At 48.9% G+C, this 24,391-nt stretch overlaps 2 protein-coding genes across 9 annotated transcripts in view; one reads left to right on the top strand and one right to left on the bottom strand.

Moving 5' to 3' along the window:
* Nucleotides 1–105: 105 nt before the first annotated feature.
* On the bottom strand, nucleotides 106–10,551 carry GSTZ1 (glutathione S-transferase zeta 1). 4 transcript variants are annotated; one of them, XM_042943916.1, is made up of 10 exons: nucleotides 10,474–10,551; nucleotides 10,086–10,181; nucleotides 7,014–7,065; nucleotides 5,057–5,124; nucleotides 4,502–4,582; nucleotides 4,014–4,139; nucleotides 2,837–2,915; nucleotides 2,252–2,304; nucleotides 1,760–1,809; nucleotides 106–954 (listed from the first exon to the last, which is right to left on the bottom strand). In XM_042943916.1, exons 4-10 carry the CDS (start codon nucleotides 5,093–5,095, stop codon nucleotides 828–830), a joined length of 555 nt encoding a protein of 184 aa, XP_042799850.1. In that variant the 5' UTR covers nucleotides 5,096–5,124; nucleotides 7,014–7,065; nucleotides 10,086–10,181; nucleotides 10,474–10,551; the 3' UTR covers nucleotides 106–827. The 4 variants fall into 4 exon arrangements, with proteins under 4 accessions (XP_042799850.1, XP_042799847.1, XP_042799849.1 ...); XM_042943913.1 differs by lacking the exon at nucleotides 10,474–10,551 and having other exon boundaries at nucleotides 10,064–10,175; XM_042943915.1 differs by lacking the exon at nucleotides 10,474–10,551 and having other exon boundaries at nucleotides 9,085–10,152.
* The window catches only part of POMT2 (protein O-mannosyltransferase 2), a 43,959-nt gene continuing 29,774 nt past the window's right edge, over nucleotides 10,207–24,391 (top strand). For 2 of the 5 annotated variants that reach the window (XM_042943908.1, XM_042943907.1), the window contains exons 1-4: nucleotides 10,207–10,799; nucleotides 16,180–16,264; nucleotides 21,793–21,897; nucleotides 23,906–24,014. In XM_042943908.1, coding sequence (XP_042799842.1) covers nucleotides 10,342–10,799; nucleotides 16,180–16,264; nucleotides 21,793–21,897; nucleotides 23,906–24,014 — 757 coding nt within the window. In that variant the 5' untranslated portion in view covers nucleotides 10,207–10,341. Of the gene's footprint in view, nucleotides 10,800–11,794; nucleotides 11,844–12,718; nucleotides 12,845–13,899; nucleotides 14,046–14,098; nucleotides 14,343–16,179; nucleotides 16,265–21,792; nucleotides 21,898–23,905; nucleotides 24,015–24,391 lie in introns of those variants that run through there. The other 3 variants (XM_042943909.1, XM_042943910.1, XM_042943911.1) reach the window with 3 other exon arrangements.

Here is a 24,391-nt window from a genome sequence, read left to right as displayed (position 1 = left end):
AAAGACAGCGCAAGTGGGGGCGGGGCAGAGAGACAGGGAGACACAGAATCCGAAGCAGGCTCCAGGCTCTGAGCTGTCAGCACAGAGCCCAACGCGGGGCTCGAACACACAGACCACAAGATCATAACCCAAGCTGAAGTCGGACGCTCAGACAACTGAGCCACCCAGGCGCCCTTCTGCTTTTTCTATCTGTTCTCTTCTGCATCTGGGTCTGGTTCTCTCAGGCAGGCTTTTGAACTTCTTTCTCTCCAGTGCTCTTAAGTGCCAGGGGCCAGGCCTACCACAGGGTGGGCAAGTGGCTGGCTGATTTCCTCTCCTGGCCCAGACACAGGGGGATTCCAGCTAGGAAGAATGTTCATTTTCTGGAAAGCATCTTAACTGAATATAACCTAGAGGCCTGGGCTTCAGTTTAATTACCATATTTCAGTGCGGACATTCTTTGCAGTCAGGTACAGTCTCAGGGAAGGGAAGAGGCGCTCGGGCATCCTGACCTCTCTCCGGTGAACTTGCGAGGCATTTTAGTCTACACTGTCCCTGCATCTTCATGACTGCCCCATGACATAGGTAATAGGTAATGTTCCTGCCTTCCTCCCTTCCAGCATCCTCTCCCCCACCCTACCCACATTCGACAGACTGTAGGTACTGGAAGCACAAAGAGGTTCGGTGGGAAGGCAGGTCCAGGGCTAGACTTCAAGTTCAAGGGCTAGGAGTTCAAATTTCCTGCTTCTCCAGCTAGGGCTTGGCTGTTTCCAGGCCTGTTCAGCCTACCTAGTTTCTGCTCCTGTACCCCTTTCCTGCCCCCTCACCCACGGGGTACAGCTTGAGGGCTAGGCCCTCAGCTCAGGGGGTGTATCTGGCTGCCGACAGGGGTGAGACACTTGGAAAGCCTCCAAGGCCAGCAGCGTCTTGTTGATGTGGCTGATGGTAGGGTAGGGAGTGAAATCCACCTTGAACCTGTAGCAGAGAAACACCTGTCTCACACCATCTCAACACCAGGTGTGCAGGGGAACAGGCAGACTGCCCTGTGTGCAGCGAGGGAAGCACAGAGGTGGGCTGGATGGGGCCCCTGGAGCTGACCAGAGAAGGACCAGGAAGGTGGCCCTGCCACGTGGGGGCCTTGTTCACAGGCGGCTCTGGGATGGGCGGGTCTCATGCAGTACTGTCTAGCATCTCTGTTGCCTACTGTTCCTATTCCAAGCAATGGCTATTCATTGAGAACCTACTACACATAAGGCACAGTGCTTGGCATTTACATATACAGATAATCTCTCTACCCATATCCTAAGCTTCTCAAGGGCAGCGAATGTGTCATAACTTCTCTGTATCCTGATGGTGCCTGACATGATGCCTTCCAGAGAGGCACTCTTTCATGCCTCACTGAAGGGCTGTTGGAGGAAAGCAGAGTAGAGCTCACTGCTGGGCACAGACATACCATGTCGGGGGCAGCAGGCTCTTGCGGGAGGTTTCTTCTAGGGGTGGCCCCCAGGTGAGCCACCTCCTCTTAGGAGCAGGGGCTATACGGGATTGTATGAGCTAAGACGGGCATGGTCGGGGGCGCTCCCCTGATTTCTTCTGCCTGTCTCCTCCAGGCCACAGTGGCTGGTGTGGCCTGGCACACGGGGCTCCCTGGCCAGCTGGAGGGAGTCTCCGCATGAGATGCTTCCTCGGTAGATGAAGTTGGGGCCTGACGGCGGGAGGAGGCTGGGCATTTAGAGGGGAGGAGCCAGGTGGGAGAGGGTGGGCAGTGGGGCTCTCTTACCTTTCAGCGTTTGCCACCTGAGGCACTAAGCAGAGATCAGCCATGGACACCTGAAAGAGGGTCGGGTGGGTTTGCATCAGGGTGTGTGCCCCGGACTCACAGGCTGGGCTGGCTGTGTCCACGGGGTGCCAGCCCTTGACATTTCCCTTCTGCTCCTGGGTCTTCCACCCCATCCCCACTGCCCCATCCCCCTCCTCTTCTCCCCCATCTGTCCCCAGAGCATGTGTCTCCCAGGCCAGGATCGTTGTCCTGACAACCGACTCTGTGGGGGGCCAGAAAAGGTTTGATGGTCTCAGTGGATCTTAGCGTGCTTGTTAAAAACCACCATCATAGGCACTTCCCTTGGGCACCCAGCAGGGAGGAGATGCCTCAGGATGAGGTGAGGGGCCCTGAAACCACCCCAACCCTATGCCTTCTCCAGAATCTCTCTGGCCTGCTCTGGCCCCAGGGTGGAGGGAGAAGGCCGCTGTAGGAAGGCCTGGGAGAGCTTACCTCGTCTCCCACACAGTACTTCCCTGCTGTGCTCCGCAGGATCTGCTCCAGAGCTGTGGGGAGGCCACATGAATCTTACTCGGGGCACAGACTGGGCCTTGGCCCCCATAGTTCTGAAATGGGCAGCTGAGTGACAGGCTGGGGCATGTGTGTTGGAGGGAATGCGACAACCAGATCTGGAGAGAGTTGCCGGGGATGTGGAGGCAGATGATGTTTCCCCGGGCTCCTCCAGCCCAGCGGCCGTTCCCTCCCCAAGAAGGGACAAGACCGGCCACTGGCCGAGGTAGCAGCTCTCACACGATGGGCTGGTGCTTTGCTAGCCTTCGTTTCCTGGCTGGGGCGGGCAGTGAAGCAGAGGTTGGGCCATCCAGCTCCAAAGGGCTGTGGGCCTCAGGTACCAGAGGTTGAGGCCAGGTTTGGACGCTATCCAGTCCCACTTCCTCCTTGGCTCTGCCCCCCTACCCTCACCCATGCCATTGTCAGACCAAAGAGCCTGGGAAGCTGTTTCAGATGCCCACGGCCCTAGGCACGAGAGCTGTGTCATTGAGAGGTCACCCTGGGATGGCTCCAGGAGTAAGGACTCACCGTTAAAGCCAGAAGTGATGACCTTCTGGGCCCAGGTCAGCTGGTTCTCCTGTCCCACTTGGTTCAGGACAGACAGGTTCTATGCAACCAAAGATGATAATCTGTGACTGGCTTTGGGAACCGCCTGGGCCTGCCAAGCCCCCTCAGGGAAGCTCAGTTCCCTTTCTGCCCCAGGTTGTCCATCTGTCCCCTCCTGGGCTCCATGAATCCCCTCTTCCCATCTGGGCACTGAGGGTGGATGGTGGCTGGGACGGAGACTGATCCCAGCAGCCACCTTCTCAGGTTTCCCCAGTGCCCCCTGTTGTCTGGAAGCTTGTGACCCTGGCAGAGGTGTGGAAGGGTGGGGGCACAGGACGCGGCCATGACCTGAGGCCTGTCTCCCCTGCAACCAGTCTCCCTTATGTGGCCCCTTGTGAGGAGAGGGGGGGTGCAACATGAGAGGTGGATGGGGGAGAAGCATAGATGTCTTTCAGGAGATTTGGACCCTTGTTCCATCCTTACACCCCTGGAGCCATTTCACTTCTGGGCTTCAGTTTCCTCATCTATAAAATGGGGCTATCTGTCTGCTCCAATCTCCTTGTTACAAACAACAAGGTAACATGGGGATGAGGGCACAGGTACAGTCAGGGGTCCTGGGCCCTGGCCCCTGCTCTGCCATTCTTAGTTGAGTGACTCTGCAAAGTCCCTCCACCTTTCTGGGGCTACTTCCTCATTTAAGCCAGGGGTTAGCACAGATGAATTGCTTTAATACTTATTTTTTAGCAGGGAAAATTTTAAAAGATAAAAATCTCTCGAGACTCCCAATCTATGCTACAGAACAGATGAGAGGGAGGCCGTTCTGGTTAAAGGTGGGGAGGGGTCTGGCTCTGCAGCACTCAGCCTCTCCCCTGCCACCTGGCCCCTCCCCTCCTTGGGAACCTCTGGGCTGTCCTTGGAAACCTGGGGCTTCTGAGAATGCAGCTGGGGGCCCCGCAGGGCAGGTGATTTCTGGGATCCCTCGCCCCTCTGCCACGTGGTCTGGGTCTAAGCCCCTGAGGAGCCCTCCTGTCCTCCTGCCACCCCCACTCCCAAGCTGGGTACCCCACTATGAGGCCCCACACCCAGTGTGCCTCTGAAGGTAAGAGCGTGTGAGGGGAGGCATATGAGAGGCGTGCAGGGTGCGAGTCCAGAGCCACACCTGCAGGGGCTGGATGCCGCTGGCGATGAGATCGGAAATCATGCGCACGAGGGCTCTCTTCTTCGGGTCCTGAGGCAGGAGTCGTGGAGTGGGCCGAGTCTCCTCCAGGTACTCAATGATGGCCAGCTGTTGGGAGGGGAGCAGCGAGACACTGGGACCGGAGGGCCGCAGACCCGGCCGCAGACCCCTGGACCAGAGTGACGGGGCCAGCAAACTCCTCCTCGCCCTCCTCAGCTGGAGCCCGCGAGGCTGACACTCCCCCAGGGAAGAGCTCTTTGTGGCCCCCTGTCCTGCAGAACTTGGTCCCCATATGCTCGAGTCTCCCGTCACTTCCCCAAACAACCAGCCGAGCTCCCTCCCTCTGCCAGGAACTTATCATGTCCCTACTAAGGCCTAGGCGCTTGGCCACACACAAGCAAAGAAGAGCTGTGAGGTCCTCTTGTTCAAGGCACCCCTCTTGCAAGGGGCCTCCCAGGCCCTGCACTCACTGACTGGCAAATGGTGATGCCATCGATCTTCAGGGCCGGCACCTGCTTCATGGGATTCAGTGCCTGGAATTCTTCAGAGAACTGTGGAGACAAGGACCTGATGGACGAGGTGGCCTGGACTGGGCACACAGGAAGACCCCAGGCTTGCGGCCCACCTGCACTCTCCTCCCCTGGGCAAGGCCTGAGGGATCCAGGCAGTATTCCAAAATCCACTGGCTGCTGAACTACAGGATTCATCCCAATGGCCTGGCTGTGTGTGTCCCCTTGTACCTCACACTGTGGTCACCAAGGTACATCCAGATGGCCCAGCAAGGGGCAAGGACCCCCATTCACCACTCACCCTCCTGGGGTCAGGCACCGAGAGGCCAGGCTGTGGCACAGAGCCTGGAACCGGGGCTCTTCCCATGACTCCTCATGCTGCACAGCTTGTCACCCCGTCCCTCCAGGGAGAGCCAGCAGGTTCACCTCTTGCGGGGAAGAAGTCTACACCCTCTTCTGGGTCCCTCTACCAGACCTCCAACTCTCACATGGGTGGTCCGGGGGCGGCCTCCTCACCTGCTGGCCTCCATCCTTTATGAGGTTGATGGGGATCATCTCATAGTCGATGCTTTTCAAGGCCAGAGCTACGAGAGACAGCAGAGTCAGGGGACAGCTTCTGGCTATACTTCCAAGGGCTACGTGAGGTTCCAGAAGGAGTCTTCTTTTTCCAGGCAGCTAGGTGACCAAGGCCCAACTTGGCCCTGTCCTCATCTCTCCAGCTTCCCTGATCACTACCCACTCTCCTCCCTCAGGTCTCTGAGGCTCTTCTTGCCCCCAAACTCTCAGGGCCATCCTCTCCATACCCGCACAGGGTCCCCGCACCCAAGTGGTGCCTACAGGCGTGTGCCCTGGCACCCTGGGATCTCCTGGAGGGCCTCAGGGAAGTGTTCTGGTCACCTCTGTCCCTTCCAGGGCCTTGAACAGTGGCAAGCAGGGCTTATTTGTTGGAGACCTGCAATTATTCTCTCATGAAGGTGTCCAAGGGCCCAGGGCAGGTGCTCAAGTGACCACAAAGTGCATACACAAGCAGATGACACTCTCCAGAGAAGTCCCTTTCTCATCCATTTTCTCTGTTCTCAGAGCTGATTACTACCCATTCCAAGCAGGGCACCAGGGCTCTTTAGTGGCCTCACAGTATCTGCTATGACTCCCAGTGACCAGATTTCCTCTCTGTGCCCTTTGATAATTTCCCCTGGCAAAGTGAGGGTAAACACTGGGCCAGCCTAGTGAAGACTGTGTGTGTGTGTGTGTGTGTGTGTGTGTGTGTGTGTGTGTGCGCATGTGCACTGAAATATGGTGATGGCTAGTCTTGGGCAAAGGCAAAGGAGCGAGGGGAGGGGATGAGACGTGTCACGGTCTGAAGAGAGACTGGGAGGCATGGGGCTCTTCCTCAGCGCTGGTCAGCCCCACTCTGGACAAAGTGGCTGCTGGGGCCAGGAGGGAGAGGTCATTGCACATGGGTCCTGTGGCTCCTGTCTGGCCCAGCTAGGGCAGAGGTTCTGGGCCCAGGGGAGGTGCCTGGAGAGGTTGTGTCCTTTGGCACCCCAGTGCGCTTGCCTACTGATTGTAGCAACTGCCAACTGACTGTGGGGCGGGGGAGGGTCATGGCAGATGGCTTCCCAGTTAGGGCCAGACTACCGGAGGCAGACTGCTTGGGTTCAGATTTCATCACATTCATTTGCTAGCTGTGCAGCCTTGGGCAAGAAACCTAATGAGCCCCTGTGCCTTGGTTTCCTCATCTGACAGTAGAGTAGTTAAGAACACGGACTCTGGAGGCAGACTAGCTGTTCAAATTCCAGCTCTGCCTCTTACTAGCTACCTAGTCTTGGGCAAGTTATTTAATGTCCCCGTGCCTCAGTTTCCTCACCTGTACAATGAAGGCAACAATAATCCCTCCCTCCTAGGGTTGCCCAGGTTTAAATGGAATCATGCACATAAAAACATCCAGCACGGTTTTCCCGCAGTATGAGCTGGGACTATGATCTTTGCCACGGGCTGTGCTGAGCTGAGGGAGGGACGGGTCAAGCTGGGACTAAACCGGAGGCCCTGGTTTCTGCTTCCTTGAAGCCTCTGGGGTTGACACTGGCCACTTCCGTTTAATTGCCAGATCAAATAAGATAAGAACTGAGAAAGGCCAGCTGTTCCCTGCCAGTTACCAAGCACCTCTGGGTTTTGTGAGCCTGCTTTAAGTGTGGTTGCTAAGTGGCTTTGGAGAGCAGGGTGGGAGAGGTGGCAGGTCCAAGGGAAAAAACAACCCACCTCCCTGCCACCCCCACTCTCCTCTTTTTGGCACTTCCTAGGTGGAGGTGCCATTCAAGGTGCAGGTGCTAAAGTCTCCAGGGCATTGGGGACACTGGTTGCTGGGGGTGGTGCCCTGTCTGACAGAATACCCCTCTGTCCCAGGCCAGCTCTCCACGCAGGGCTCTCTCTACCTCCATCCCCCCCAGGCTCTTGGTGGGAGCACAGTTCTTACCGATTCGAACTCTCCATGAGCAGGAGCTCCGGAAATAGGAGTACAGGATGGGCTGAGGAGAGACAGCATGAAGATACATGTTAACCCATGCTCGTGGGGGTTCTCAGCCCCAGAAGCCCGCTGGTGAGGCAACGGCCCTCAGCCGGGGGGCTCCAAGTCAGCAGGCCTCCTCTCCCGGGCCCGTGTCTGCAACTCAGGCCAGACTCCGAGCTCTCTGGGTCAGAGGCCTTGGGAGTCAGGTGGGGTCCCTCAGCTCCAAACTGTGCTATCGTGCATCCCTGAGGTCCAAGGGGCCCCCGATAGGGCAGCCAGCCTGCACATGTCTTCCTTACCTTGCCAGACTCAGTCATGGTGTTGTGGTGACCCTTGGCCTCTCAAGGAATGTCCCCTCTCCCAGAGCTGCAGAGCAGGGGGAGGAACCCTGAAGGGGTGGATCCCATGAGCCAATGGGGAAGCTGGGCTAGATAGGCTTCCGGGGAAACTTTGACTCTGGTCAGAAAGGACATCTCTTTCCAACTTGTGGGAAGTTTTTTATGTTCCCGGTGGAGCCAGATTTGGTGTCTTGGGCAGAGAAGGTGGCCTGGTTTTGGAAGCAGTAATTCATGTAGTGTGGTGCACTGGATGCTGGCATACCTAGGGTCTGGTTCCAGTGCAGGAACTAGCTCTGCGTGACCTTGGGCAGATCCCTGCCTTCTCTATTCTCTAGTCTTTTCTCTCTCATCTGTAAAATGAGGGGTTGCTGTAAGATGATAGCATAATTCCTTCCAGCAGCGACAGAAAGACCAGGAATTCTAGTTCTTTCATGCTGCAGTGCCCGTCTCTCTCAACCCACTACCCACCCACCAGTCCTTCAGGATCTCAGCTGGTCTCATAAGAATAGCTGGGGGATATGCCCATGGACTCCAAAGCTAAGGTCACAAAAGGAGAGCCTATAGTGTGTTTGGTCTACTTATATTTAAAAATGTTTCAGGGTGCCTGAGTAGCTCAGTCAGTTAAGGTCTGACTTTGGCTCAGGTCATGATCTCGCGGTTCGGGGGTTCGAGCCCCTCATTGGGCTGTGTGCTGACTGCTCAGAGCCTGGAGTCCGCTTCAGATTCTGTGTCTCCCTCTCTCTCTCTGCCCCTCCTCCACTTGCACTCTGTCTCCCTGTCTAAAATAAACATTAAAAAAATTAAAAATGTTTCTACTTGGTTGCCAACATTGAAAAATCAGGATGTTTCGTATATAAGTCCTATTGTCTGTTTTTTCTTAAAAAGATCTGGAGACCGTGGACTCGGATTCCTGAGTAGCAACAATTGATTGGAGACAATTACTGGCCTCCTTCAGTCAGGGCATGCCCTCTCTGGTCTGCCATGTTCCCTACCTGGCCCTCTTCTCTCATTTTTGTTACCCTGGAGGAGGCACCTGGAGGAGGCTGAGTGTGTGTGTGATCTCTCCTCTAAAGTTTAAAAGACTCAAAGTTCATTTCTCTGGTCCTTCTTGGGCAGTCAGCATTTCAAAGCAGGGCCCAGGACTAGTAATTAGTTAGCACTCATGAATCTCCAGGCGGACACATGTGTATCCATATGGATGAGGGAGAACACAACGGGATTTCTAGATCACCCCTGACTACCATCCCTTTGACTACAGACACTTCCCCCAAGTTCCCTCTCCCTTCTGCACCCCCGAGCACACCAAACTGCTCTGTGGCCCTGCCTTCACCGTCCGTGAACTATCAACTCCGTCTTCTAGAGAGGGCCCAATCCTCTCTAGACTACATCCCTGAACTATCAACCAGGCCTTCCCAGGTTGGCTTCTGAGCCTGGGAGTTCCAGCCGGTACTGGAGGCACCTTTTGTGGGGAAAGTAAAGATGGCTCTGGTGCAGAGGGCAGGTGATAGACCGCAGGTGTCTTTGGAAGCAGAGGAACTAGGTGGCCACAACTAGATGAACCCTATTCAGAGGTACATCCCTTTCCGGAACTGGTCAGGCTGGAGGGGCTCCTGGGGCCAAGAGGCAGGGGCTGCAGGTGAGGGCCGGGACCACTAGAGAGCCTCAGACATTAGCTCAGAATCCTTAACGAAATGTCTTACCTAATTACTGAATGTTACATCTTCACCTGTGCTGAGGGTGACCACAGAGTCACTGTGAATGCCACTGCCCTCAGGTTTCCTACTTATGGGCCATCAGGAAACGTAGCGGAGAGCAGTTTCTGCTTTTCCTCTTACCAATGATAATTGCGTCAACTACCCTGTGTTCCCTTGTGCACTCGTAGAGCTAGATTTTAAGCCCAAGTGAAGAATTCGTCTCATCACTACCCCTGGAGGAACTTTGTTCCCAATTCAAATCTGGATTCTGACGAGTCTAGCAGATTTTATTTTGAAACCATTTCTCACGCATGTTTTGAGAGAACGACTCCTAAAATCCCATTTGTGAGTGGGAGAGCTATACATTATTACGGGGATGCTGTATCCCATCTGACATGCCCGCTACCTTCCTTGGTGGTTCTCAAACTTGAATAAGACTTTAAAAGTTCATCGGGGGCGCTTATTAAACATGCAGATTCTCGGGCCCCTTCCCCCAGAGATGACACCGTGGCTCTGGGCCAAGCGGGGAGGCGCTCCCCAGGTGCTGGCAATGACTTAAAGCGTCCAGGAGGTCTCTCATAAAGCAAACCACCCGGGAAGGCCCTAGGTTAAGTGTTAGGACCCGTCGGGCCGACCGGCTGGGAAAGACCACACGGGGCTGTACGGAAGAGGGAAGCAGGGGACAACCTGCAGCAGGAAAACCTAGCTGAGAGAACGGTAAGAGGCAGGTGGAGCGCGAGGGTACAGCGACTCCACAGCGCCCGGCACAGTCCACCAACCCGCGCCGCCTCGGGCCCGATCCTCTCTAGAATACAGGCCCCAAGCGGGCAACAAGAAGCTGGCAGCGCGCAGGCGCAGAGCGGCGCCCGTGCGGCGCTCTGCATGCCGGGAGCGTGCGTTGTCCAAGTTCACCTTTAGCCCTCTCCCCCCAGGGTTTCTCAGTGTTTCTAAGTAGTTTCCCTCTCCCTGGATCCGTGGCACAGACCTTCCCCGCTTGCATCTCGCACCTCGGGCCACCCCTCTTCCAGGCCCGGAGACTTCGCGCCTGGGACTCTCCGACTCGTCGACGGCTGCGGCCCTGTGAGACCCCGACACGTCAGAACCTGCTGTGGTAAAGCTAGGGGTTGGACTAGAATGGTCTTTAAGGTCTCCTCTGGCTCGCCCCGCCCTGCCGCCACGCCCCCACTCCCGGAGCTGCTGGGAGTTGCAGTTCCTTGAGCTCGTTTTCTCCCTGGCCGGCCCGCCGGGCCCGCGCGGTCCGTCATGCTCTGCGCCACTAGCCGCCTCTTAGCGGCCCGGACGGCGACCGCACTCCCTGCCCAGCCCAGAGGCCGGGGCCCCGGGGCCCGCTGCCGGCGCAGGGAACTACATTTCCCAGGGCACCCCGAGCTGGACCTGGATGACTTCTTGACCGGGCGGCTCGCAAGACCGAGCGTGCCGGTGGGCCGGAGGGCGATCCTGAGGAGGGGCAGGATGCCACCAGCGGTGGGCGGAGGCCCGGCAGGGTCCGAGCTGCGTCCCCGGCGGGGCCGTTGTGGGCCCCAGACTGCTAGGGTTGTGGGCCCGGACGAGACCGCCAAGCCTGCAGCGCGGAGCCCCAAACGGGCTGGTTGGGGCTCGCGGCACTTCGAGGCAGCCGGCCGGTGGGCCCTGCTGGCCCTGGTCACGCTGCTGTCCTTCGCCACCCGTTTCCACCGTCTGGACGAGCCGCCGCACGTCTGGTGAGTGACAGGAGGGACTTGGCGGGTCCCATGGCAACCGGGTGGGAGGGGTGCGCCCTCTGATTGGCCCGGGGGCACGAAGGGGGCGGGAATCACAGGAGGAGGGGCGGGGCTGCGCTGGAGTGGGAAACAGGTTTCTGGAGGTTGCTTTTGGCCAGGCGCAGTCTCTGTGAGAGAAGTCTTTTTTGCTCTGGCAGTGGGATTTGTTTTGGCAGTGGGATTCCTTAAGATCCGATAAAGCGGTCTTTCAGATTGTGGCTTTTAAAGGTGCTTTGAACTTTCAAGGAGGATTGGAAATTCTTAGTATAGAATTCCCTAAAGCCTGAGCTCCTAATCTGCAGGATTTCCAGGCATCATGGGAGGCAAAAATCATCCTGGGCAGAGGGGACGACAATTTGTGTGTCCAGGGATGATGACAGGGGTCTCAGGAAGCAGGTCTGGGGCCCTTTTGTGAGGAGAGACATGTGTTCTTAAAGGCTTTATTTTGTTGGACTCAAATTTCATGAGATAAGTTTAAAAAGTCTCCAACTAGAAGGAGAAAAAGTTTTATACAATCTGAAAATGGTTAATTTATTAGCGAACAAGCGATACCATGTTTTGTCAGTATCCCTGACAAGAAAGTTAGTGTAGGGAATGTTAGAAATGGAACTCTTTGACCAAAAAGCCAGCTATCAACCTATCTGGGCTATCCTACTGGGAGGTGAATAAATTAGCCTATTATTGTTTCATGAGTGTTGGCAGAGGACACAAGACTCCTGGGTCAGAGATAAAGGACTTACTCATGGGGCAGGAAGTAGGATGAACATCAGCATATTGGCTTAAGTTTGAATCTCCCACTCCCTCTCCCCTGCTGGTCTGGAGTTGTTAGGGGAAAGAAGGACAAATCATGCTCAGGAATAGTCCAGGAAGAATCTAAAATTTTCAAAATGTAGGTTTATATAACTCTCCACCTCTTTTATCCTGATCATTACCCAGTTGTTGGCCAAGAGGAGATGAGCCCTTTCTGATGATGACTGCATTAGGTGACCAAACTGCTTAACTAAGGTGTGTGAACCAGGAGGAGGTGAGGGAAGCAGAGTTAGAAATCTTTCTGTGCTTGACAATACCAAATGCCTGTGGAGGGTAGGGAGTATGGAATGTCATCAAGTACCTTGACTATTGGTTCATTATTATGTGGCCATTAGGGAAAAAAAGTGCACTATTGTCAGACTGTGGATGGTTTGGAATGACATTGTGTAGTTTCAAGGACCCCAATGACATATGTGGAGTCAGATAATTAGACTGGAACAGCATCATCAACACTGTAACCTGAAAAAGTGTCCATAACAGTAAGGCACCAGTGATAGCCCGGAGAGGGGAACAAAGTCCTAAAACAGTTAGTTTCCTTGGAGTGGGCAGAGTCAATGCCCAGTGCGAGGTGGCCTCCTTTATTGTAAGACAAACTGGTCAGCTTTTGGCTGGAGTCACAAGTCACCACAACGCAGTGATGGCTTCTGCTTCAGAAACATATAGTCCTTTACTTTGTGCCCAGTCCATGATGATAGATGTGTTTCCATGCCTGGGGCATTCATGAATCCAGGTGGCAATGGCAGGAGTCTATTTGGTACAAGCTTGATCTGCAGCTTGATTTCAGTCAGTCTTATCAGAATACTGGTCCTTACTGTGGGCACCTGTGTGAGTGATCCAGATTGTCCCATTGACAGGAAGCCATGACATTTTCCCCCGCAGTTCTTGGCTCTGAAGAGGAGTGTTTTAAATTTCTCAGTATATAGTCTTCTAGGTGGCACACAGAAGCTAGGTTAATGGTAAAAGCCCAAGAGCCAATAAAAGTATAACTTGTCTGTTTCTCAAAACTATTGTGTAAGGCAAGAGCGATGACTTTCAATTCAGCCAATTGTTCCCATCAACCATTATTACAGCTGGCCTTCCAGAGTTGTCACTGAGACCGGATGATTGTTGCTGCCCAGTGGACGCTATCAATGAACCAGGCCTTGAGAGGAACCTCTGTGAATCAAGACTCCACTGAGCCAGTGGTTTTGCTTCAGGTGGCGGAGTGGAAGATAGTTTCTCCAAAGTGGGAGCTCCTACCTCTTATAAAAAATCAAGATGCCCCTAGGGCCAGGCCAGCTATATCACTTCCATTTGACCAGCAAGCCTGTTGAGCCCTTCCCTTGTAGCCTTCGATTCTAAGTTGACTCACCCCAAAGTGGCAATATCAAGCCAAAGAGTCCTAAGGCCTTCATGAGTCAGGCACTCAATTTTAATAAAGGCTTAGTGGGTTGATAGCTGTCCCTTTTAAGTAGTATGTGCTTGGTACCTGTGTCCAGCAGATGGCGCTGTAATCCTGGAGAATGGCCTCTCCTGGCTCTAGCTGCCCTATGTCTTTATGGCTGTGATTTCACTTTCCCTTCTTGGGATTTATATTATTTCTTCTGGACCACCCAGGATAGGATAGGATCACCACTCAACACGCAGCAGTCCCGGAATGGGATAATCCCCTTTGACACTTACAGGATCAATGCCAGTATACATCCCACTGTGGGAACCACAATAGTAATATAGGGGCCTTACCCACAGCTCATTTTACCTTTCCTTCCCCACTGGGAGCTTGGCTCAGACCCTACCAGTTGAATTTGGGTGCTTTTTCCCCCTTGAACTTATAAATCTAATAGGCCTGCATCGGTAATTATAGTGACAGCCATCCAAAGATTATGCCATTCCCCAGTGGAGACTGTGGAGTGCTGGATGCAGGGGGTAGGATACATGTGTATGGCCTTCAGTCCCCTTTAGGGAGAGGGAGACCTTGGTTTTTAATTATTTTATTTTATTTTATTTTATTTTATTTTATTTTATTTTATTTTATTTTATTTTATTTTATTGTTTTAACACAGCTGAGATTGTGGTAGAGGAGGAGGGATCATGGGACACAGGGAGAGAGTGGTTCTGAGCCACTAAGCAAGGCACATTTACTCTTGAGCACACAGCTCACCCAAGGAGCTTTCAATGTGTTCATTTTGCCCCAATTTTCTATATTGAATAGCAAGATCTCCTTACTGCTGGCACCACTTATGTAAGCTTTGGAGACTCCTTGATTCAGCAGCCATATGCATATTGCCTTTTGGCTGGGCCTGCTAGGCTTGCTGCCCCATTGTCATGATTACATCTCTTTCTTATTTTGCCAGAAGAGTGAGCAGTAACCAAGGCAGCATTCAAACTGTTTCTTTCTCCATTCAGCCTCATTAATAGGTAAGATGGTGGGAGACTCTTACTACCTTCCTTGCCCACCACTTGGATAAGGGCATTTATTTACCAGATTCCATTCCCGGCTTATGGGGCCCTTGTCCTTTCTCTTACGGAAAGGTATGTCTCAGCATCTTATGCTTGTGACCACAGTCAGGGTCTGGGATTTTATTTTACCCAACTTGCAAACTAGTAAGTTAGCCTGTCGTTGTTTTCTGGATGCTGGCAGAAGACGAAGTACTGGGTCAGAGACAAAAGACTTTATTTTTCATGGCACAGCAAGCAGGATGAGAGCATCAGCAGGTGGGCATCTGTTCCTCTTGCTCCCAAATTCCCGTGTGATGCCATGGATCTGAATGAATGCCTGCACGTGCAGTGGGTTGCCTCACAGCTGAGGGATACTGAGCTTGGGGAATCCACTGTTTTATAACAAGCAGTAAACAAGAGTGCCCTCTGTCCCGGAGGAAGATGCTAACTCTTCTCTCAAGGTTGCCTTTCTGCAAACGTATCCTGAGAAATGGCCTGAGTGAAGAGCAGCCAGGACCTTGCATTCTTGGCATACCCAGCAAGGTCTGTAGGAGCAAGAGAGAGTCAGGGAGGATCGTCTCTCCCAACACAAACACACAATAAAAGCCAAGAAGAGATGTGAATGTTACTACTAGTTTTACTTGGGAAATTTTTGAAGTAAAAATCTCATACCCCTTTGTCAATACGTTTCCAAACAGACCTCAACACTAACCAGAGGTGTTGGGGCAGTTTAAATAGTGCCCAGTTGGGACAGTTTATAAATGTATGGGATTTTATAGTCTACAGAGTTCTTTCACATGTTTTCTAAATTGAGTCCTAATACTTCCCTGTGAAGGGCACATAGCAGATATTATTGTCTTCATTGTGTAGAGAAGAACAGAGATCCAGAGAGGGTGGGTGATTTTGCCAGGTTGCACTGTTGGTAAGTGGTGGAACTGGGACTGATTTCTCTTCTTTCTGAAAATCCATTTTGTCACACTGCTCAGAAGTTACTTCTCTCTTTGACATCTCCATGCCACTGTTCTCACTTCGTGTCAAGCAGAGCGTTAAGCAAACAGATGCAGAAATAGATTTACTCTTCTGCCTTGCTATTGGACCCACTGAGTTAAAGAGAAAAAAAAAGAGCCCTACACTTTGGGGAAAAGCATGTTTTGCCCCTTACGTTGTAGGTTGGTAATAACTGCTTATGGAAGCTGTTCTGGGGATGGCTAGTCCCTAGAAAGCAACCGTTCTTCTGAGCTGCAGGGAGGAACTGACAGAAATAGCCAGGTTGTACCGGATTAACTGGGCTGCTTCCGTAAAGTCTTTGTGCAGGATGTGAAAAGGTCATATAGAAGAACAAGATCTCTGCATTGTGTTTAAAAGCTAACATATTAGAATCACTTATTTACTTGCTTAATAATTTGTGCAACGAGGATAGCTTCTAGGTAGGCTCTTAACTCAATTTTTATATACTGATAAGTTCATTATAATAAGCTCAGTGAGTTCATAGTCAGCAGGTTAGGTATCAGAGGGTTAACGGGTGGAATTAGACTCCTGTGACAACCAGTTTGTAGTCTTTTACTGTTCAATAGCCTCACGGTGTAGTTTGTAATAGCAATAGTAATCTGCTTTCTAGTAGCAAAGTAGTCTCGGAGTCAGAAGGTAACAGACTTGAGAGAAAACCCTTACCTCAAGCCTTTTTATTTTATAGGAAAACTCTGTTCTATTAAAATGAATAGAAGCTCAAGCTACAGAATAAGTATAGATTTCACTTAAATTTATAACTGGTTGGTAAATATTTGCTAACCTTTCTCATCTATCTCAATAAAGGTTAATTATCAGTGTAATGTCTTTCTCCACTTACTTGTGTCAAAAAAAATTTTTTTAAGTAAGCTCTACCCCCAACATGGGGCTCAAACTCATGACCCCAAGATCAAGAGTTGCATACTCTACCAACTGAGCCAGCTACATGTCCCAACGTGTCAAAAAATTTTTAATCCATATTTTCTCATTAACTGATTAAAACTTATAGCCTTTGGTTTTAACTGTAATTTTAACAATGTTGTATTACGGCTATTTGGATTGTATGATAATTTAAAAATTCTCATTTCTCTGTCTATTTTTCCTTTAGTTGGGATGAGACTCACTTTGGAAAAATGGGAAGTTATTATATCAACCGTACCTTTTTCTTTGATGTACACCCACCTCTGGGGAAGGTAAGCAGTGTGATGCCTGACAGCTGTCTTCAAATGGTTGGAGCAGAGTCTCAATCTTGTATTTAATTCTTGGGTTTGTGGAAATTATGGAAAGAGCCTAAATGTCCATCAGCTGATGAATGGATAAAGAAATTGTGGTTTATATACACAATGGAGTACTACGTGGCAATGAGAAAGAATGAAATATGGCCCTTTGTAGCAACATGGATGGAACTGGAGAGTGTGATGCTAAGTGAAATAAGTCATACAGAGAAAGACAGATACCATATGGTTTCACTCTTACGTGGATCCTGAGAAACTTAACAGAAACCCATGGGGGAGGGGAAGGAAAAAAAAAAGAGGTTAGAGTGGGAGAGAGCCAAAGCATAAGAGACTCTTAAAAACTGAGAACAAACTGAGGGTTGATGGGGGGTGGGAGGGAGGGGAGGGTGGGTGATGGGTATTGAGGAGGGCACCTTTTGGGATGAGCACTGGGTGTTGTATGGAAACCAATTTGACAATAAACTTCATATATTGAAAAAAAAATAATTCTTGGGTTTGTGGAAAGAAATCCCTGACATTCCAGTCCAGCTGCTTACATGGTAAATCTTTGGTGTTTTTAGGAGTCCTCTGGGCTCAGAAATGGGGAGGCAGTCCATCAACCAATGGATGGATATTTTAAAAATATGGTACAGCTAGCTATACAATGGAATATTATTCATCCATGAAAAGGAATGAAGTATTGATACATGCTACAACATAGATGAGTCTTGTAAACATTATGCCAAGTGAAAGATGTCAGACCCAAAAGGCCACATAGTATGATTCCATTTATATGAAATGTTCAGAATAGGCCAATCCACAGAAACAGAAACCAGATTAGTAGTTGCCAGGGTCTGGTGGGGAAGGACTGGAGGGTGACTGCAAATGGGTATGGGATTTCTTTTGGGGTGATGAAATGTTCTGGAATTAGGTGGAGGTGATGGTTACACAACCTTGTGAGTATGCTGAAAACCACTGAATTGTACACTTGAAAATGGTGAATCTTATGGTATATGGATTTTATCTCAATTCCAAAAACTAAAAGAAATGAAGAAAAGGAACATATTGCATAAAGCAGAGATTGCTTAGGGCAGCTGACTGTCTACAAGGGAGCACAACACCTTTCCCCCTCCCCACTCCCAGCATGCACATTCTTTGACCTATACCTCTCACATGTTTTACAATTAGAAATCCCACAATCCGAATTCATTTTAGTCTTTTAAAAACAACCACCTCTGAGAAAGCTAATGGATCAGCCTTTTCTTCCTAAATGAAGGCTGAGATCATTAGCACCAAGGGGACAGGAACTCGTCTGTTAGGAAGTTGGGGAGTCATCTTGGAGCATGGAGTACTTGGGGATGAAGGCATGGGTGAGGAGAGACAGGGGTGGTAGGCTGTGATAGGCAGGCTTAGGGGCGCAAGAGCACTGGGTAGGGGCCAGGGAGGGTTGGAGGGGGTGGTGGGATGGTGGCTTATTTCAAAATTAGCTCTGAGCCCACAGGGCACCTGGGTGGCTCGTCAGTTAAGCATCTGACTTCGACTCAGGTCGTGATCTCATGGTTCGTGAATTCGAGCCCCACACTGGGCCCTGTGCTGACAGCTCAGAGCCTGGAGCCTGCTTTGGGTTCTGTGTCTCCCTCTCTCTGCCCCTCCCCTGCTTATGTTCTGTCTCTCTCTCAAAAATAAATATTAAATAAAAATTCAAAATTAGCTCTGAGCCCAGAGCCAGAGTGGAAAATATGCCTTGGGGCACCTGGGTGGCTCAGTTGATTAAGTGTCCAACTTCGGCTCAGGTTGTAATCTCGTGGTCTGTGGGTTCCAGCCCCGCATCAGGCTCTGTGCTGACAACTCAGAGCCTGGAACCTGCTTTGGATTCTTCTCTCCCTGTCTCTTTGTCCCACCCCCCTACCCCCCCATTTGCACTCTCTCTTTCTCTCAAAAATAAATAAACATTCAAAAAAGTTTTAAAAAAGAAAATATTATGCCTCTTTCTGTCTCCTTTTAAAGATAACAGCAATAAAAATCAGAGCAATTGAAAACTTAGTCTGTTTTAGTTATTTTCCATACATTATCTTATGTCATCCTCAGAATAAGCTATGAAGTAGATACCATTGTATCTCCATTTTGCCAGTGGGGAAACTGGATGCACAGGGAGGAAAAGAAGTTCGCCATAGGGAGGAAAGCTCCTAAGTGGCAGAGTCAAGGTTTAGGCTGGCTTAGTGTCTACTCTCAACTCTTCTACCACACTGCCTCATGAAACTGGCCTTGCCCCAGTACTCGGATGACATCTGTTACTACCATACAATTAAGCAGTGGAATGTGTTGAATGTTTGCACTGGGCTAGCAGTGGAGGAGATTTTTCCTAGGAGAGCCAGCACAATTTTCCAGCTGGGGACTGCCTGTGTGTTTTTGGAGTCCCCCAGTGCTAAGCACAGTGAAGCATGTGGAATATTGGTTGATTTGTTTTTACTTAAGCCCTCCTTGCTTCACATCTGGTCCCTGTGTGAAGGGAGAAATGTGAGGCTTCTTTCTAAACCACCCCTGCCCCACCGATTTATCTCCTGATGGTCCTGTGCTCTGCCTGGTTGAAAGAGAGTGATGAACACAGCAGCTTTCATAGGTTCTAAGGCCAAACCAGTCAAAGACTCAGAAAGCCCCTTGAAGTTGCAAATGGGAAGTTTTCTCCTGCAGTACTGAGGCTGATACCTGCTACTCCACACTGGCCCCCAGCCCTGGGTTAAAGAAAAATGCCTGCACGTAGTGAAAATTTTGATCTGCACAGAAGAAAGTAAAAGGTCACAAGCTACCTTTCCCCATATTTCTATTAGTTTCTTAAATGTTTTCTTAGAAATTCTTTATACAAATGTAAGTGTGTGTATATTTATACATATACACGAACAATTGACATGTATAAATCAGACCAGACTAAAATTGTTCAGCAACTTCTATTTTAAACATGATAGATCTTAACTTCTTTCCATGTTAGTACATAAAATGTGCTCCATTTTTAAAAAAATTTATTTAATTTATTTTTAATTTGATTATAGTTGACACACAATGTTACATTAGTTTCGGGTATACAACTTAGTGATTTGACAAGTTTATACATTATGCTGTGTTCACAAGTGTAGCTGTGGTGTTACACTGCTATTACAATATCATTGACTGTAGTCCTTATGCTGTGCTGTTTATTCCCATGATTTACTCGTTCCATAGATGGAAGCCTGTATCTCCTTCTCCCCTTCACTCATTTTGCCCATCCGTCACCCCGTTCCCTCTAGCAACTGCCAGTTTGTTCTCTGTATTTATCGGTCTGATTCTGTTTTTGTTTGTTCATTTTTTTTAGATTCCATTTATGAGTGGAATCATATGGTGTTTGTCTTCCTTAGTCTGATTTATTTCACTTAGCATAATACTTCCTGGGTGCATCCATGTTGTCTCAAATGGCATGATCTCATCCTTCCTTATGGCTGTTGCAGTCCATTCTTTTTAATGTTGTATATTATTCTATTATACAGATGTGCCATGAATTATTTTACCCGTCTTCAATTGGTGGGCATTTATGTTACTTCCAGTTTTCAGACATTACAAAAGATTTTGCAATGAACATCCTTGTACATTTATCTTTTCGTAATTATTTATGTAGGTGTATCTAAAAGTTTCTTAGGAGCCAAACTAAAGAGTCAAAGGATAGGCACACTTAAATTTGTGTTACTTATTGCTAAGTTCTTCTGCAAAAATATTATAGTGATATATACTCCTACCAACAGTGTCTGAGCGTTGTTTTCCCCGCACCATTGCCAGCGCTGGTATGATCATACTTTCAAAACATTGCCAATTTGAGAATGAAAAATGGTGTGTCACTGTTTTCATTTGCATGTCTTTATGAGTTGAGTTGAACATTTTCTTCGTATGTTAATTAGCCGTTATTATTTTGTTTTCTATGAATTTTCCCATTATTCTAGTAGGGTTTTTATTATTTTTATTATTATTATTATTATTGATTTGAACGAGTTAGTTAGAAAATTAGCTCAGGGCTACTTTTAACCTTAAGGGCTACCCTTTTAACTGTGAGGGAACTGGTGTTTGGCACAGTGCCAGCGTTTGACTTATTGCCCTGTCTCTAATCTTCCCAACCCCCTGCAAGGAAGGTTTTATTACTTGTAGCTCAGAGATATTAAGTGTTGTCTGCAATCAGAGAGCTGAGATGCAAACCATCTGTGCATTTCTTCACTCTAGCAGACCAGCCAAGCAGTCTGGGAATTTATACCAGCTCCAGGCGAATTTGTCTTCTGAAATCCCAGGTGGGAAGGGGCATCCATTTAATTGCCACCTGTTGGTTTTTGTCCATCTAGGTATTTGGATAGTTCCGTCTTTTCAATTCCTTCTCTTATTTTATATTAAATTAGTTATGTTAACTTCTGAGCCCTAGGATTCCTTTTTCTTTTCTTTCTTTCTTTCTTTTTTTTTTTTTTTAACAAGGCTTTATAATCATTTATAAGCATTTTGGCTTCTGTTCCTTGCCATGGAATTATAGAGAGTGGAACTGGTTAGAACTAAAGTAAAACAGGAGCTGGTTAGTGATCTAGACCCAGTGGTCCAGACCCACGAGCAGCGTCTCAGGGAGGGACTTTCTCAATACAGCCAATGTACTCTATCCTTCCACACAGCCTAACTGGGGCATAGGGGTCCAGCTAGGGCATTCTGGGGCTGTTAAAAATGCTTGGTATTTGCTGACACCTTTTAGGTCTTAGGAGCTTCTGATTGCTTGTGTGGAAACTAGACTTTTACACTGTCGATAGCCATGGAAAGATAGACATGAAGGAGCTGATCTTCTTGAACGTTTTGAAGGACTCACAAATCTCAGTCTTAGTATAATAGTTGATTTGTTCTGGTTTGGAACGTGCCAAGGTTGCCCTCCTTTGAAATATTACAAATAAGAGAAACTGGTCTCTGGCCTTTTTGTATTTTTTCCACTGGGACTTTTCTCCTCTGGGAAAGTCTGTCTGTCTTAGCATTCTTTTTTCCCTTCTGCCCATTCCTAGTATGTAACTCCTTGGCCACTTTTCTCCATCCTCATTCTGACTTGGAATCTCATTTCCCTTTCAGTGGATCGGTCTTTCAGGAATCAGCCCCTGCCAATGGCTTCCCCCATGAGCTGTCACATTTTATTTCATAGCAAATGAAAGAAGGCTGAACGAGAGAGCCCCTCACTGGCCTTGCCAGTGGGATTTTTCTTTGTGGGATTTTTCTTCCTAAATGTTCAATCTGCCCTATTCCCAAGAACTTGGCCTCAACACAAGAGAGGATTTGTTTCAAGCAAAGAGCTCTGTGGACAAACGATTCTTTGCTCTGCAACAGCTGCAGGAGAAAATGTCACATTGGCAACTCCTGTGGACAGTTGTCAAGGGAAACCAAGTCTGGGTGCAGCTGGAGGGAAATTCAGGGGACAGAGGAATCTTAAAAGTCTCTCATCATCTTTTTGTTTGTTCTCCTTCTCTCCTCAGATGCTGATAGGTCTTGCTGGCTACCTGAGTGGGTATGATGGTACTTTTTTGTTCCAGAAGCCCGGGGATAAATATGAGCATCACAACTACATGGGAATGAGAGGAGTAAGGCTTCCTGACTTGCTCTAGACTGAACCCCGGGGCCACACTCAGAACATAATAATTGGAAGCCCTGGAGGGTAGCAAGTGTAGACAGAGGGACTTTATGTGGCAGTGGAAGGGAGGATGATTGGACCCACATCCTGTAGTAGATATTCAGGCATAGAGATTCAGAACTGGGTAAGTAAGAAGGGAAGGGAGGCTGCAGATAATACCGAGATTGCATAGGTAGGAGCAAACACACAGTGTCACCTATTGCCCAGCCCATGTGAGGCTTCAGATGTTGAGTTAGAGAGTAACCTAGGACCCAGGCAGCCAGGAGTCTCCTGCAGCCCTGACATTGGCCTCAGCACATTGACACGCTACACATCATCCCTCTCCATGGCCACAACTGCTAGAGTACTGCCTACCTCTGAGGACCCTTCTTAAGATTTTAGCATCTTTACACCCCTGCCATCAGGCCCCTGCTTCTTTCCCTGTGAAGGGTTCAGGCACCCAAAAGGGGTTTTCCAGTCTTTTAGGGAGGCTATATGTTTGTCCCCAGTCCCAGCACCAGCCTTGATGAAGCATGGCCAGGCCTAAATACCCAACTCTGTGGGGACCCTTATCTGTAGCTAAATGAAACCTGCAAAATCTGACCTCTGACATGGAGCTTTCAAACAGGTTGTATTTATTTACAAGCTCCTTAAGGAGCTCAAAACGCTTTGGATAAATGCTATATGCTTATTTGGGCTAACCATTGGATGATTTGCATGGTCATACCATATTAAACAAGGTTTTCCCCTACCCTCAAGTTCACATTCTTAAGTGATTCTGTGTCCTCCTAGTGACTTTTGAACATCACATAGCGTACGTAATTGGATATAGGTCTGACTCACTATGGACTTACTGTGGAAATTGAGAAGGCCAAATATAACAGCCTTGTATTCTTTCACACTAGGATACATTGCTTTCTATTGATAAAAAGTGGCAACCAAGATGTAAGAGTTTCCATTCCCCCAGCTTGTCTATTTACTTTTGATGGACAGGGTAGGGAGTTGGAGAGAAGGCTGGTGGTTCCAAACAAAAAACAAAACAAAACAAAACAAAACAAAACAAAACAAAACAAAACAAAACACAGCTCTCCGGATACTTAAGTGTCAGGTAATCTTTTTTCCAGAATCAAAATGCAACCTGTAGATTAAAGAGTGATTTCTGGTGTGATCGAAGAAGAGAGCCAAGGGAGAAATAACAAAAATAACATTAGAGTTCTCTAGAATATGAAAACACCTTAGAGAAGTCTTTCTAAACTTGCACCTGCAGTTTTGTAATAGAAGCTGATGTTTATTGAGTACCTTGTGTGTGCTACTAAAACTAGCTCATTTAATCTCCAGAGAAAACCTTATGAGGTAGGAACCCTTATTTTTCACATTGCACAGATAGGGAGGCTGAGATTCAGAGATACACTAGTTCAAGGTCACAGCTGGCAGTTGATGGGGCAGTCCAACTTCGGAGTCCCCTACTTGAAACCACTGTGCCATCCTGCCCACACCTACTTGGCTGAACTTTGCTGATTTCATATCAGTGTTCAAGTTGGTGCTCAGTAGGCACATGAATGTTGCTTGATATGACGATTCACTGTCACAGCAGCCCTTTCTTATTTATAGATATTCCAGGTGATTTCAGGTCACCAAGTCACGCCTGCATCAAAGTCCTCCATTTTAAGTTTTTTTTAAATGTTTATTTATTTTTTGAGACAGAGAGAGACAGAGCATGAATGGGGGAGGGTCAGAGAGAGAGACACACAGAATCTGAAGCAGGCTCCAGGCTCCGAGCTGTCAGCACAGAGCCTGACACAGGGCTTGAACTCACGGACTGTGAGATCATGACCTGAGCCAAAGTCGGATGCTTAACCGACTGAGCCACCCAGGCGCCCCAAAGTCCTTCATTTTAAACATTAGTTTGTACCAAGTCAAGTAGGTCTCTGATACTTAGCTTAGTTGGCTGTTTGACTGCTTCTCTTTTCCTTCCATAGTTCTGTGCTTTCCTTGGTTCCTTGCTGGTCCCCTTTGCCTACCTCATTGTATTGGAGCTGTCCAAGTCCCTCCCAGCAGCACTGCTCACTGCTGCCCTTCTCACCTTTGGTAAGTTGTCTTATACCATATTTCTTAGGAAATTGACTGCCACAGTATGAATATAGTTAGAAATCAATATATTTAAGGATCCTATCCGTGGGCCCAGTAACTTTAGGATTGGGTGAAGTATTACAAATCTTATTTTCTTCACCAGTAATATTTACATATATGAATAGTTGTATGTAGCAAGCCTTTATATTATTAGAGGAGAGAGCTCGCATACATAATCCCAAGGAATAGGTTACCTCCAAGTTATCCACATTTGACTTTGGTGTAGATAAGAAGATAAATTTGTGTGTGTGCGTGTGTGCATTTATGTACTTGAAGGAGGCTTATGATTCTAGTTCTGCTTCTCTCAGGTTACTATAAGTTCGCATTCGGTAACT

This window comes from Panthera leo, chromosome B3 (genome assembly GCF_018350215.1).
Source record: "Panthera leo isolate Ple1 chromosome B3, P.leo_Ple1_pat1.1, whole genome shotgun sequence".
Lineage (NCBI taxonomy): Eukaryota > Metazoa > Chordata > Mammalia > Carnivora > Felidae > Panthera > Panthera leo.
This window is presented reverse-complemented; position numbering and strand designations above follow the sequence as displayed.